Source organism: Pseudomassariella vexata (genome assembly GCF_002105095.1).
Source record: "Pseudomassariella vexata strain CBS 129021 chromosome Unknown BCR38scaffold_3, whole genome shotgun sequence".
In the NCBI taxonomy this organism is placed as follows: domain Eukaryota; kingdom Fungi; phylum Ascomycota; class Sordariomycetes; order Amphisphaeriales; family Pseudomassariaceae; genus Pseudomassariella; species Pseudomassariella vexata.
The window spans coordinates 55,528-67,848 of NW_024467958.1; the positions used below are offsets into that span (position 1 = coordinate 55,528).

The 12,321-nt window shown below is 49.9% G+C and overlaps 2 protein-coding genes across 2 annotated transcripts; one reads left to right on the forward strand and one right to left on the reverse strand.

Annotated features, from left to right (window-relative positions):
- Positions 1-3,268: 3,268 nt before the first annotated feature.
- BCR38DRAFT_406137 (eukaryotic translation initiation factor eIF2A-domain-containing protein) lies at positions 3,269-5,424 on the forward strand (the record flags this gene model as incomplete). The annotated part of the gene is made up of 2 exons (XM_040858016.1): positions 3,269-3,853; positions 3,913-5,424. The coding sequence occupies 2 exons, from the start codon at positions 3,269-3,271 to the stop codon at positions 5,422-5,424; spliced, it is 2,097 nt and encodes a 698-aa protein (XP_040718472.1).
- A 5,547-nt stretch (positions 5,425-10,971) lies between these two features.
- On the reverse strand, positions 10,972-11,703 carry BCR38DRAFT_305060 (heterokaryon incompatibility protein-domain-containing protein; the record flags this gene model as incomplete). Its single annotated transcript, XM_040854604.1, has 1 exon — positions 10,972-11,703. A coding segment is annotated over one exon (732 nt), but the record flags the coding sequence as incomplete, so codon positions are not given.
- Between the last annotated feature and the right edge of the window lie 618 nt (positions 11,704-12,321).

Below are 12,321 nucleotides of genomic sequence, written 5' to 3' on the forward strand. Positions count from 1 at the left end.
TCTGCGAGGAAGCTTGGCATCCGAAAAATGCGGGCTGGGTTAACTTCTTGCTGCACTACGATACTGCATGGAATCGAGGGCTTGTCGTACAGAGGCGAGACAACGATCACCAACAGTTCTAATCATATCAGTGGCTGTAGACAAGGATTTCCTGGCCCCTGGGAAAACCGGTGCAGGGAAGGATACTGAGCAATAAGACCCGAGAAGTGCCCAGAAAGCACTCTAGGAAAGGTACACCAGGCACGCCAACTATGTGCTGGATGCAGCGCTTGGGCCAACTGCTCACAAATAGCTCTTCCGTAGCTGTGGATTCTCAGGAGTTAGTCTCATCAACACAGCTCTCTTGCCTGTATTGTCCACACAATCATATATAAACAATCGAATTCGTGATGGAGCTCTTCCATCAGTTCGGGTCCATTTTTGGTTATATTTTTGTCGATTTAGGTTGTGTTGCACTTCGTATTACTCCACTACAATAGCGATATAACTTCGACATAACTTTGTCCTCATCCAGTTATACTTGTTCATCATATGAGGTATATTGCTTGACTTGTCGGGTCCAGCCCAACCACGCTTCTCTAGCAATTGGCCGTTGTGGCTGCGAATACATTTCCCATAAAAGAGAAAGATGAAAATAAAAAACACCTCTCCAAATAATCCCTGGAAACCAATACCAAGTAGAGAGACACCCCAGCCAGTAATTGACCCTGTACTATTCCAACACAGCTTCAAAAGAAACGCGAATAACGTAAATCGTCGAGTACGAGTCTAATAGAGTATCAAGCTGGCAGAGAACATAAATAATCTTTCGGGTATACGCAAACGCATTGGTAATTATAACTGAAGCCCGGTTAAGGAGTCCTCAAGCACGAAAGCAGCTATGGATAGTAGGCGCCGGCGAAACCCTGGGGCCTGGCACAATGGTCGAATGATAAAATTTTGGCCCGGAGCTGAGTTCTCGCTGCGTGTGAGTTGGCGGCTGGTTGGGTGAGGCATGCGAAGTCGAGGGCATCGGGTCTGGCTACGCCGTATAGAGCTCGTATACCGAACCGGAACACTTCAAAGAGGCTGACGATAACGTGGACTGTTAAGGGGATGTTGCTGCTTTTTCCAAACGTAGGAGTTGTAGGTTCAGGGTGTTCGACGCGCATGATAGCCGATTAGCGATAGATAGAGTACGAGTGGATGAATACTTCCCCAAGTGCGCGTGTTGAAGGCTCCGTTGGAAGGAAAAGGGATAAATATATTGTCAATTAACATGCACACAAGGCGACAACGAAAAAGATCCAGCTTGTAATATTTTAACAACAGAAAGAGACGGTGAATGATACATATAGATGTTAGTCTAGTCCATGCGCCTAATATGACATATCGTAGCCATCCAAGCCCTCGTACTCGTAATACGCGGCAGACATCCAGCTCAATTAATGGCATGGCAGCGACCAATCATTGCAACATAAGACGCAGTGTCAGTACTCAAGCGTTGTGGAATTGTTTACTACTTGCAGCACAAGTGAAAAGGTGTGCGCACGTGTCCAGCTTGCAGCTAGCAGAGTAGCTAGGCTTAGCCCGAATTCAGATTGGCACTATAAACAGCCCTATGAGGCGGACCTAGAAGCTGATATGCAAGATAGTGGTCTAAAACTCACATTCATTGAGACCACAGAGCTGGGTCGATAGACTGGAATAAGTTTTGAGTATGTACTGAATATCTGATCACATGCTAGCTTATTTCACCAGGGAGGTAGCTGCATATAGGTCAAAATGGCAAACGTAGGATGAGGTTAGTTCCAGCAAGTGTGGATCATTGCTTGTAGCTCATATGCAAACCTGAAAGATCGTTAGTGGACTTGTCCAACTGTTGTATTGCACAGTGAGTCAAAAAGAGATGACTTTCATAGGTGCATTCTGATTCATATCATAGGAGTTGAGGGTTTAAGTGTGTGCAAAATAGTGGACTCTGGAGCTCTCAGCTTTAACGGGGTAACATGAAGTCTTCCGAATTGGGTTTCTCTCGAAACTGAGGGAGGTATTGGAGATCCGTGTCCTGGCGAGGTCAATGTTGAAACACCGATGTGAACACCAAACAATACCGAAGTTAACCATGCCAAGAACAGGATATCCCTTGAAGTGAAGCATGAGGGGTGGACGCATGTTTAAGTGAAAATGGATGCTCATGCACCTAAGCCTGAAGCTGAGGGGACACTTGAGCTTGGGAGTTCAGTGGAGATAGATATCAATGGTGTTTGGGTACCACTTACCGAAAGGAAGTGCTCATGCTCAGAGTCAAATCAAGTCCATATTGACTGCATACACAGATGATACAGGATTGCCAAGTTTTAGAGGTTTTTTCATGCTCAGTAAGTGTTAGCATTGCTGATTCCGTTCTCGCTGCATCTCATCAATCGTGTCTGACTTGCATCAGACTTGGGGCTGAGAAGAGGCCTGTTCGCAATGGAGCATAAACGAAGCTGCCATATTCAAGAGGATCATTTTATGCATTTACTGGATCTTGTACGGCCACTCATGCTGTGGCTAATCACTGTTAGGCCAATTAATTCTGGCCAAGATTCCCCGTTTTGCTGCGCAAAGGCCCATCTTGCATGATGCATAGCTCCGTTTTAAGGTTAGGCGTCAATAGGCGAGGGCGGGAAGCACAGCTTGGATTGCTACTAGGCGTGACATCCCTGATTCATGGCCCATCGAAAATTTCATGCAAAAAATACACGTTCTCGTCTCTTTTCCTCTTGCTTCCTTCCTCCTCTAGCCCACTTGCACGCTCCGCCAACGTCACGTCACGTCCACCCGCCGCTCTGCGTCAATCAACCCCCTGGGTGAGCTGTCGAATTCCCTTCTATTCTTTGCGAACGTTTTTATTTTCGGTTCTTCGTTGTTGCCTGATCCGAATCGGCCCAAACCTCCCAGACCCCGATTCCTAAGATCGCTTCCTCTGGTCCTACTCCAGCTCGTGTCGCCGTCCGTCCTCACAGATACGCATCACGCCACACCAAGAACAAAACATACCAGCAAAGCACCGCCTGCTCTGCCTCTCTGTGTGTAATAGTGCTATTGCCAGCCACGAGTGCCCCAACCGGCGCAACAAAGGACCCTGACAGCCAAGGCATCTCAGTTGAATCTGACCTATCGCTGCCAATCGCCTTACGTCCCGAAGAACATCGAGTAATAAAAACGCCCCCAAGAAAGAAAGAACCCTCAATACTTCCACCAACTTGCAATAGCTCGATTACCTCTGTGACTTTGACTAGTCATGGCCAATCCGTTGCAGTTTGCCTACCGAACCCAGAAGGCCATCGGCATTACCGACGCCGCGCCTGTCTACCATCCAGTTCCTGGGTTCGTCCAGCCTGAAGGGAATTTACGATGCTGTGTCTACTCGCAATGTGGCCGATACCTCGCCTGGGCAACCAACGACCGTGTCACCATCGTTGATGCCTCCACTGGCCATGTCTTGACTTCTGTGTCCGTCGTCAACGTGTTTGAGGTTGCCTTCTCCCCTCGAGGATCCTTCTTCAGCACCTGGGAACGTCCAGCCAAGGACGAAGCGGGCGACGCTACCAAGAACCTCAAGGTGTGGCGTACAATCGAGGATGCCCCCCAGGATACCGAAAAGCAGCCCCTCGGACGATTCGTGCAGAAGTCACAGTCGGGCTGGAACCTGCAGTACACGACAGACGAGAAGTTCTGCGCCCGCATGGTGACAAATGAGGTGCAGTTTTACGACAGCAACGACCTTAGCACCGTCTGGAACAAATTGCGAATCGAAGGCGTGGCCGACTTCGCCATCACCCCCGGTCAAAGCTACAACGTAGCAGTCTTCGTTCCCGAACGCAAGGTTAGTACCCAATGATGCCCGTGCCCCACACGAGCTCTCCACTAACTAGCGTCTCACAGGGCCAACCCGCTGCCGTCAAGGTCTTCAACGTCCCCCAGTTTACGAGTCCCATTTCTCAGAAGACCTTTTTCAAGGGCGACAAGGTGCAGCTGAAGTGGAACAGCTTAGGTACGAGCCTGATTGTGCTGGCACAGACCGACGTCGACAAGTCCAACAAGAGCTACTATGGTGAAACCACCCTCTATCTGCTCAGCGTCAACGGAGCCTTCGACGCCCGCGTGTCACTCGACAAAGAAGGACCCATTCACGACGTGACTTGGTCTCCCAACGGGAAGGAGTTTGGCGTCATCTACGGATTCATGCCGGCCAAGACGACGATCTTCAACCACCGTGCGGTTGCCACCCACTCGTTTGCCCTTGGGCCTCGCAACACCATCATCTTCTCCCCCACCGGACGATTCGTGCTGGTGGCTGGCTTTGGAAACTTGGCTGGCCAGATTGACGTCTACGACCTGGAAAAGGACTACCGTAAGGTCTGCACCATCGAGAGTGGCAGCCCTAGCGTCTGCTTGTGGAGCCCGGACAGTCGATATATCATGACTGCGACCACATCCCCTCGCCTTCGAGTGGACAACGGTGTCAAGTTGTGGCATGTTGGAGGAACCATCATATACAACGAGGATATGGTGGAGTTGTACAACGTCATCTGGCGCCCAGCGCCCCTCGAAACCCTGCCCAAGGAAGATCCTCTCCAGCCCGTGCCTACGCCCCATTCTTCTGCTGTGGCGTATCTTGGCACCGTTAAGACACCTTCAAAGCCAGTTGGCGCCTACCGACCCCCTGGCGCTCGTGGCATGGCAACTCCTCTTTCCTTTAGGCGTGAAGACGAAGGCGGAAGCGCGCATGTGATGAGCAACGGTGCAGCCAATATCGGACCTAACGGATTCGGTCGTTCTCGTCGCCAGGTTCCTGGCGCCGAGCTTACGGAGTCCGCGCCGCGCGGTATTCCCGGTGCCGAACCCGTTCCTAGCGTTCCTGGAGTCGACGGCGACGAAGCATTGTCGAAGGCTGCGTTGAAGAACAAGAAGAAGCGGAGCAACAAGAAGAACAAGGGCCCCGACGGCGGCAATCCCACTAATGGTGGATTAGCTCCTCCAGGACAGGAGCAGGGCACTGGAAACAGTCATGTCGGACGCAGCCCTGAACGTCGTGGCCAGCACAGCAACCAGCAGCACCGCAGTCGTTCGCGAAACCCCATGGGGAACCGCAATCGCAGCAACACTGCGCGGAATGGTGATGGTCATCACCATCGTGATGGTGGGGCCTCGCTTCACCCCCTACCTCACGGTCAGACTGCTCAGCACTCGACTCCCGAAACGCCGCTCTCGCCTGGCAACCAAAACCCGGCCGCGAAAAAGCTGCGAGCTTTGCAGAAAAAGGTCCGAGCCATTGAGGATTTGGAGATGCGTCTGGCTGGTGGCGAGAAGCTTGAAGATACGCAGATGAAGAAGATCTCGACGAAATCGTCCGTCCAAAAAGAGTTGGATGCTCTGGAGAAGGAGAGCCGTTGATTCTGAGATGGGTCAATGGTCAGATTGTAAATGGTTGTCTCGACAACTCTCCTAGGACAAGAGACACAGCATCTGGAGGATGAAAGACGGAAGTGTTCACCCAATGGCCTCGTTGCATGACTGAGTGGCCAACCCCAGGATGGCGTAAGGAACCATAGGTACGGAAGGCGTTTGTCCCCCCAAAAATATTAGGGCCCACGGATTCTGATGCGTAAACCGGAGTCTGCGCTCATTTGGTGTAATCTTGGGGATCTCTCCTTGGACACCAAAGAGACGTTTTGCTATTTCCGGGGCAAAATGATCAGCATCAGCACTGAATGGCACCATGGAAGAGATATTAGCAGAGAGCAAGGTTCTAATCTCTGATCACGCAGGTGTTCTATGGCCACTACTCATACAGCACGGTATGTAGGTATAAAGCCAATAGAGCATATCACCGCATCTATTTGAGACATGATCCTCCTTGCATTTCGACTTTGCACGTCTTGCGAACCTTGACGTGTCGCCCTGCTATATGTCATCCACTTGAAATCTAAGGGGATGTTATTGACAGGCACTAAAGCTAACGCCATCGTTCTGTCTCTACCAAATGTGGAGTAATGCGACATGCCGGTAATGCAATATCTATGTACATATTAACCACACACTGTCCGACGTAGGTTATCGGCAAATCAGCGGAGCGCAGGGAACACAGAGAAACGGGTTATCCATCACTGGCTCCTTCTCGGGCTGGGCAGACAGTGGACTCGAGCTCTGCCTAGACAAATAGGGTATCGAGGCGCTTTTCCAATTGGCCATGTCTGCAGTGGCGTGCAAAATCCCTTAGCTAACGCGGGGCCCATCACTTGAGCAGTTACTAACACACTGACTGGTTAGATCGCCCTCGAATTCGCTTTACAGTTGAGCATAGATTTGCGATTAACTAGGTGCGTCTAGATGCTTCGATTTAGTATAAGTAATTTTATTCCTGATGAAAGCGTAATCTTTATACAGTGGGCTCTACGATATCTGGGCTCTGCCTGACTTGTGTGGAATCCAGAATAGAAACTAACTTTGAATTCTAGTGGTCCCTTGATATGTTGTTCAAGGGAGGGATAGCAATCTCCGTTTACGCAAACCAAAACCAACTTTTTTTTCGGTACAGGTTCTTTGTTGTTTCTCCATAAATGATATTGGCTGTGTGTCAAAGTACTTGGATATTTTGGAGCAAATAGAAGTGCCTGACGGCTGACCAATTCTGATCCGAAATATAACAAACACGTCCACTCTCAAACCAGTACGATTATTTCTAACATATTTACGACTTCTCAGCTCCTCATAAGCTCTGAAGATGCGATTCGGACGACGACGTCGCGTCGAGTATGACGAAGATTATGACCCAGACGACGTCTACGACTACGACACGGACGTCCCACACTCCCGCAGCCCCTATGTCTCCTGGGTTCTTAAAGAAGTTGACATCACTATTATCGACTGCGTCGATAGTCTAGGACCCTTATGGGGCACAGCTCTGAAACTTTCGGTTGCAGCGGTTGCCATCTACTGTTTCAACCAGATTGTGTCCGTTATGGAATGGGCGCTCCGTGCTTACGCTTTATATCTGGTATGCATATTGTTCGCCGAAATCATGCGGCAGAAATGCGATGACGCAAAGTTTCAAGAGACGCTTGATCCTATAGGGAAGAAGCGAGACCAGTATGAGCAGAAGAAGTGGAAGCAGTACAAGAAATCGATGAAACAGTTCCGCTAGAGGAGGTCTGGTGGTATGTTAGTTCCCCTGCCCCTTCGAGTGGGCCGGGGGGTGGGAATGGCTCGCTGGATACTACTACCTCCTATTGCTTCGAACAAATTCATTGGTTGCGCTTGTTGAGAAGCTACCTTCGGCAGGGGACAGACTTGCCGCAGTTAAGCGTGGGGATGAAGTAATCATTTTCAAGAGTAACACTATACCGCCTTACTTGTGCTGCCTTTGATTATGTGCGTAGGGGGATTACAGGCAAGTCTTTCGGATATCATGGACCATAGCTCAATATTGATGTAGCCAAATGATGTGTCTTCATGTAGTCTACTTGAGAAAGTGATATCTAAGCCTAGTCAGTGCTATTGATCCATGAGGGAATATTTCAACTATAGGGAGCACCGAAAATCATTCAGCGCATTGACACTCATTCTTGGGTTTCTCACCACGAAGATTCCAAGCCCAGCCGATCCTGGCTCCGCCAGCTGCACGAGAGAAAGACCACCATCACGTCTCATACGCAAATCTAACATATTTACTCTCGCCAGTAAACACCGCCAGTTTCATATCTGAATGTTGGAAGACTTTCGTAGCCCTGTATATAAGAAGGAACAGCAAAGAAATACTGCCAGAATGACAGAAATCTCCTCTGATCAACTCAGTTCCGTTGGTTAAAAAGTTGGACCTAGGCTTTAGATAGATGGCAAGTTAATACTAGACCGAGTCTTTCCATTCATCGGCTGAAAGCACGAATTTCCTACATAAATGAGGGCGATGTCCGATCTATCTGTAGTGACCACGATTCCTTGCAGTTCGCTGCGGAATCATACGGGTTAACATCACCAAAGCCTCATTCCAATTGGGAATATCAGGCAAATGTGAATTTCCCATTGGCAACAAAAAGCAGAACGTTTGGTGGGCTCTACAAAGCCCCCCTACACTGTGAGCACAATGAACTTTATATAATACAGCAAACAAAATGAAAATGACAACCTTCTGCACTACGAAGACTCCTTGTGATGGATGCCATTGATTACAGAAAGTGACAGCGGCGCCAAGCCGGTGATCTCGGCCCCACGCGGCGTCGTAAAATCACTACTCCCGGAATTCGCGGTGCCGCGCACCTGCCTCGGCTGTTTTTGCGAGTCAGAATTATCACGGCAGGCGGTATGACTAATTATAATCTTCCTCCTACCGCTCTCTTCTTGTGGCCATATATCACATTCAATATTTCCTCAAACATGCTCGGCTTCGAGTGCAGCAATTCAAGCTTTCGATCCCGCATCTCGCGCGGTGCCGATCATCTCGTACCATCCCCTTGCATACTTCAGCTGTTAATCTCGGACTTTCAGGTTGAATCCTCGATGAAACCGAATCATTTTGTCCTGTCTTAAATGCAATACCCCACCGGAAAAGTCCAATCAAGGTACAAATGCCTAATAACACCAAAATCACGGTTCTCGCCTTCCTCTGCCCCATCCATCTCCACACGTCGAGGTCCCTCGCCAGGAACCGACACCTTGATCTCCATAACAAAACTAAACAAACTTCGACCCGCCGCGCGGTTTAATGCAGCCGCTCCCTTGCATAAAGTCCATCCGGGTCCTCCCTTGATTTAGTTTGCTCTCACAACTGGCCATTACTTCTCCCTCGCGGAAAAAGGCCTCGACAAAGACTGGATTTGTCTGGTCACCCATCAGCTCTGGGGCATGCTTGTGGAGGGGCCAGTTGGGTTGTGAGAAAGCCATTGTTTCGATCGAGGATGGTGCAGCCCAGCTTGTCACTCTGTTTCATTTGAGGAGTGGCTTGTTTGAGGAATGCATTGATGGCTCGGAAATCCGTAGGCGCGGTTATCATAGCGCGAGGTGGAGACGGTCCTATATGGGCGACTGCCTACGAGGGTGTTCTCATTCTCTCTTGCCATTGCATTGATAAGCGGGGTGCCTTGTCGTGTGCCCGCACTATTGTCTCGGGATACGATGTAGTGGCTGTCACTAAATATTTTCGAGTCTTACCTACTCAGTTCTGTTTTACTAATGGACTTTAGCCGACCCACGATGCGCCAACCGACCTGTGACATGCTGATCACACCATCTTTGACGACCGATTTTCCGGCTTCAACATCCAGGAGAGCCCGACTCTCGTCTACAGCCGAAGCGCCTACGAGGGTTGAAGAATACGCGACTTTGTCAAACCGCAGCTCAGCACCCCGCAGCGGAGTGTTTGAGAGTGTAAAGACGAAGGACTTGGAGAAAACGGCGACCAAGAAGAACTTGCAGATGCTGCTGACCAAAGAGTCTATGCAATCCTAGGAGATCTCGCACCAAAAGCAGCAGTACCAGCGAGTTTTGGCGAAGGAGTTGATCACGGTGTCGGGGTTTCATTATGATGCTTGCTGGTCTTCTTGTACTGATGATTAAGAAGATCCTGGGTTAGTCTACAGATGAATAACGGAAATTAATGAGTGTGTCCTGTTGATGATAACTTTTACCTTCCCAAATGGTCTTTTGTGTTTCCAAAAGCTACCTCACTAGTTGCCAGCATCCCATTATTGTGTCGATAGCTCAATTGCTCACAGGATTGCTTTGGCCCATCTTCTACGAAACTACTTGACTTCACAGGAATATGTCAATTCATGTGAGCAAAAAATCCCCAGCGCAAATTCAATTGCCATCTCGTGGAAATGCGATAGATTTCAAAACATTTTTCAACCCCCTTTTGGTCCCCGCACTCAGCGCCGTGCTGCTCTTCGATGAGAACTGGCCAGCCTTTAACAAGACCTGACCCCCTGCCAGTGGAGTCTCGCTCCCCCACACCGACTTCTGGCGTGCCGAGTTCACATTCACAAAGACAAGGAAATGGCGCCTGTTTCCAGCCGCTTCCCCTTCATCCGTATTTGGGTCCTCGCGGTGCAGGACGGCGGTGACGATGAAGCGGTCATTGAGCTGCCTGTATGCTTGGATGATGGGACCATATCTGTCCCGGTAACTTTGGCGACCGTCCAGGAAGCGCTCCATAAAGCTGTCCCTGGTGATTTCTGCTTGGTCTTTGGGCGTGCCCAGCATGATCTCAAGATGGATCCAGTTCTCGGCGTATCCGATGGCGACGTAGAAGTCTGGACCGAGCGGAGAGCTGAACTGGATGTGGATTGGGTCATTGGCATACCCCAGGTCTGAAGCTAGGAATTGGACACATGCATATGCCTTGAAGAATCGAACTTTGCGTTCTGAAGTGGTGGGGGAGACACGTCCCAGTGTAGTGGACGCTTGGTATCTGAAAGGGTAGTTGAACAAAATATCCGTATCGTCGCCGCATGATGACCACAGTGGGAGGGTTTGAAGGTGAATGCCCCCGTTTCCGAACGGAACGTCCTCACTGCTCATATGCACCTTCTTTGCTATGTAGATGTCAACTGGGTTAAAGAAATCAAAGGAGCCCGGGGTGGCGTAATCGAGTCTTGTGGTGGGCAAGAGGTAGAAGGATTTCGCAGGCCCATCGCCTCGAGAGCGTTGGGTTGGTTGTGTGCCCAGCAGCCTGATCACAACCAAATGGTCGGCATCCTGACCACAATTGAGGACTGCGTCGAACACGTTGATCTTGCGTGCGAGACACCCTTGATGGAGATGAGATAACGGGCCGTACTGGTGTTTCTTAGTAGGCAAGCTGATAGACAAGCCAAGCTTCGTCATCGTAGAGGGCTCTTTCTCCTTGTAGATGTTGACCAAACCCCCTGACAGAGCGAAGTTGGCGGTTGATTCTGCTAGGACACCCACTGGTGAAAAGGCCTGATGGCTATCCTTGGGAACAGTCCAGGCAAAAAGCGTTTGATCATCCGTGTCCTTCAATATTTCCTCTTGCAACCTCATGAAAGCTCTTTTGCCCTCGCCGTAGAGAAGTGGCATATTGACATTGAAGAGACCCATAAGACTGTATGCTTCATCCTCGACTCTGGTGCACTGGCGATTCGCAGCCCAAGACATGCGCTTCGCCACACTGAAATCATCGGGATGTTGCAAGTGGCGAAGACATTCCCCAGGTATCCCCGTAGTTCTACTGATCGTTTCGAGCAGCCCCGGATCCTGGGAGTTCCCAATGCAACTCCAGTTCACATCGAAAAATACAACCTTGGGTGGCGCGATCAACTCCTGCAACGTCCAGGCCCTGGTAAACCACCGAGAGTCTTCGAAACGGTAGGTATCTGGTCTCACAAGAGAGAAGTCCGACAGAAAGGCGTAACACACCGTTGACATCGTGTACCATTGATACATTGAGTTGATAGCCTCCGACAACTCAGTACTGCTGGTCTTGTCGATGCAGCAAGTGTCGATCCAGGCCCAGAGGATGGCATCCTCCAAGGCTTGCCGACAGGTGAACATGATCTTCTGGTAGCCGACCTTCATAGTCACCTCGCGACTCTGGAGCTGCACCTCCTGCAGCGTGACCTCGTCTTTGCCCCATGTGTGCGAGAGGATGGCGTATTCTGGGATGGCGTCCCCGAAGAACTCTTCAATGTCGAGCGTTTTCGCATTGATGAGTCGCATAATAGTGAGTTAGTGTCTACAGACAACGGAATGAAGAAAAGAATGCATGGGATGTTCTGCGACGGTGGGTAAGGTGTTTTGTGCTTACTGATCCCCCCTTGCCGCTCACGGGACCCCCTGTACATGGGATCGGCTTGGCATACCGCCACAGCGGATTCTGAGATCCCCCGCATGCCGGCATCGATCTCACCAATTGCTATTTATAATTCGGATAAGTTAGACAGCACGGAAGCGGATGATAACAAACCCAGAGTAGCCACGGTACTCTATGGAATTGAGGAGGCACAATTTGGTCTCTTTGGTTGCTTGGACCAAGCTTAGGTAGGGCCTTAATGTGTTCTTTCTGTGTCTTATCCTCCACCATCTCGTTGTCGCCGTGTCGAGAAAAGTCTGTTCCAATGGCAAATCTGACGATCGCAATTGAGCACCGTCTAACATATCATAGGTTAACTAGGCAGGATCAAGCCAGAAAGGTTGTGTACAAGGCCATCTCATTCTCTTAGTCCATCGCCATGAGAACCGCGCTTACGATGACTCGGATACCAAAGCATACCTACCAACGGGTTGCCTCGTTGTTTTTGTGTTCGGAATCATGCCTCGTAACAACCCAGCCCAACT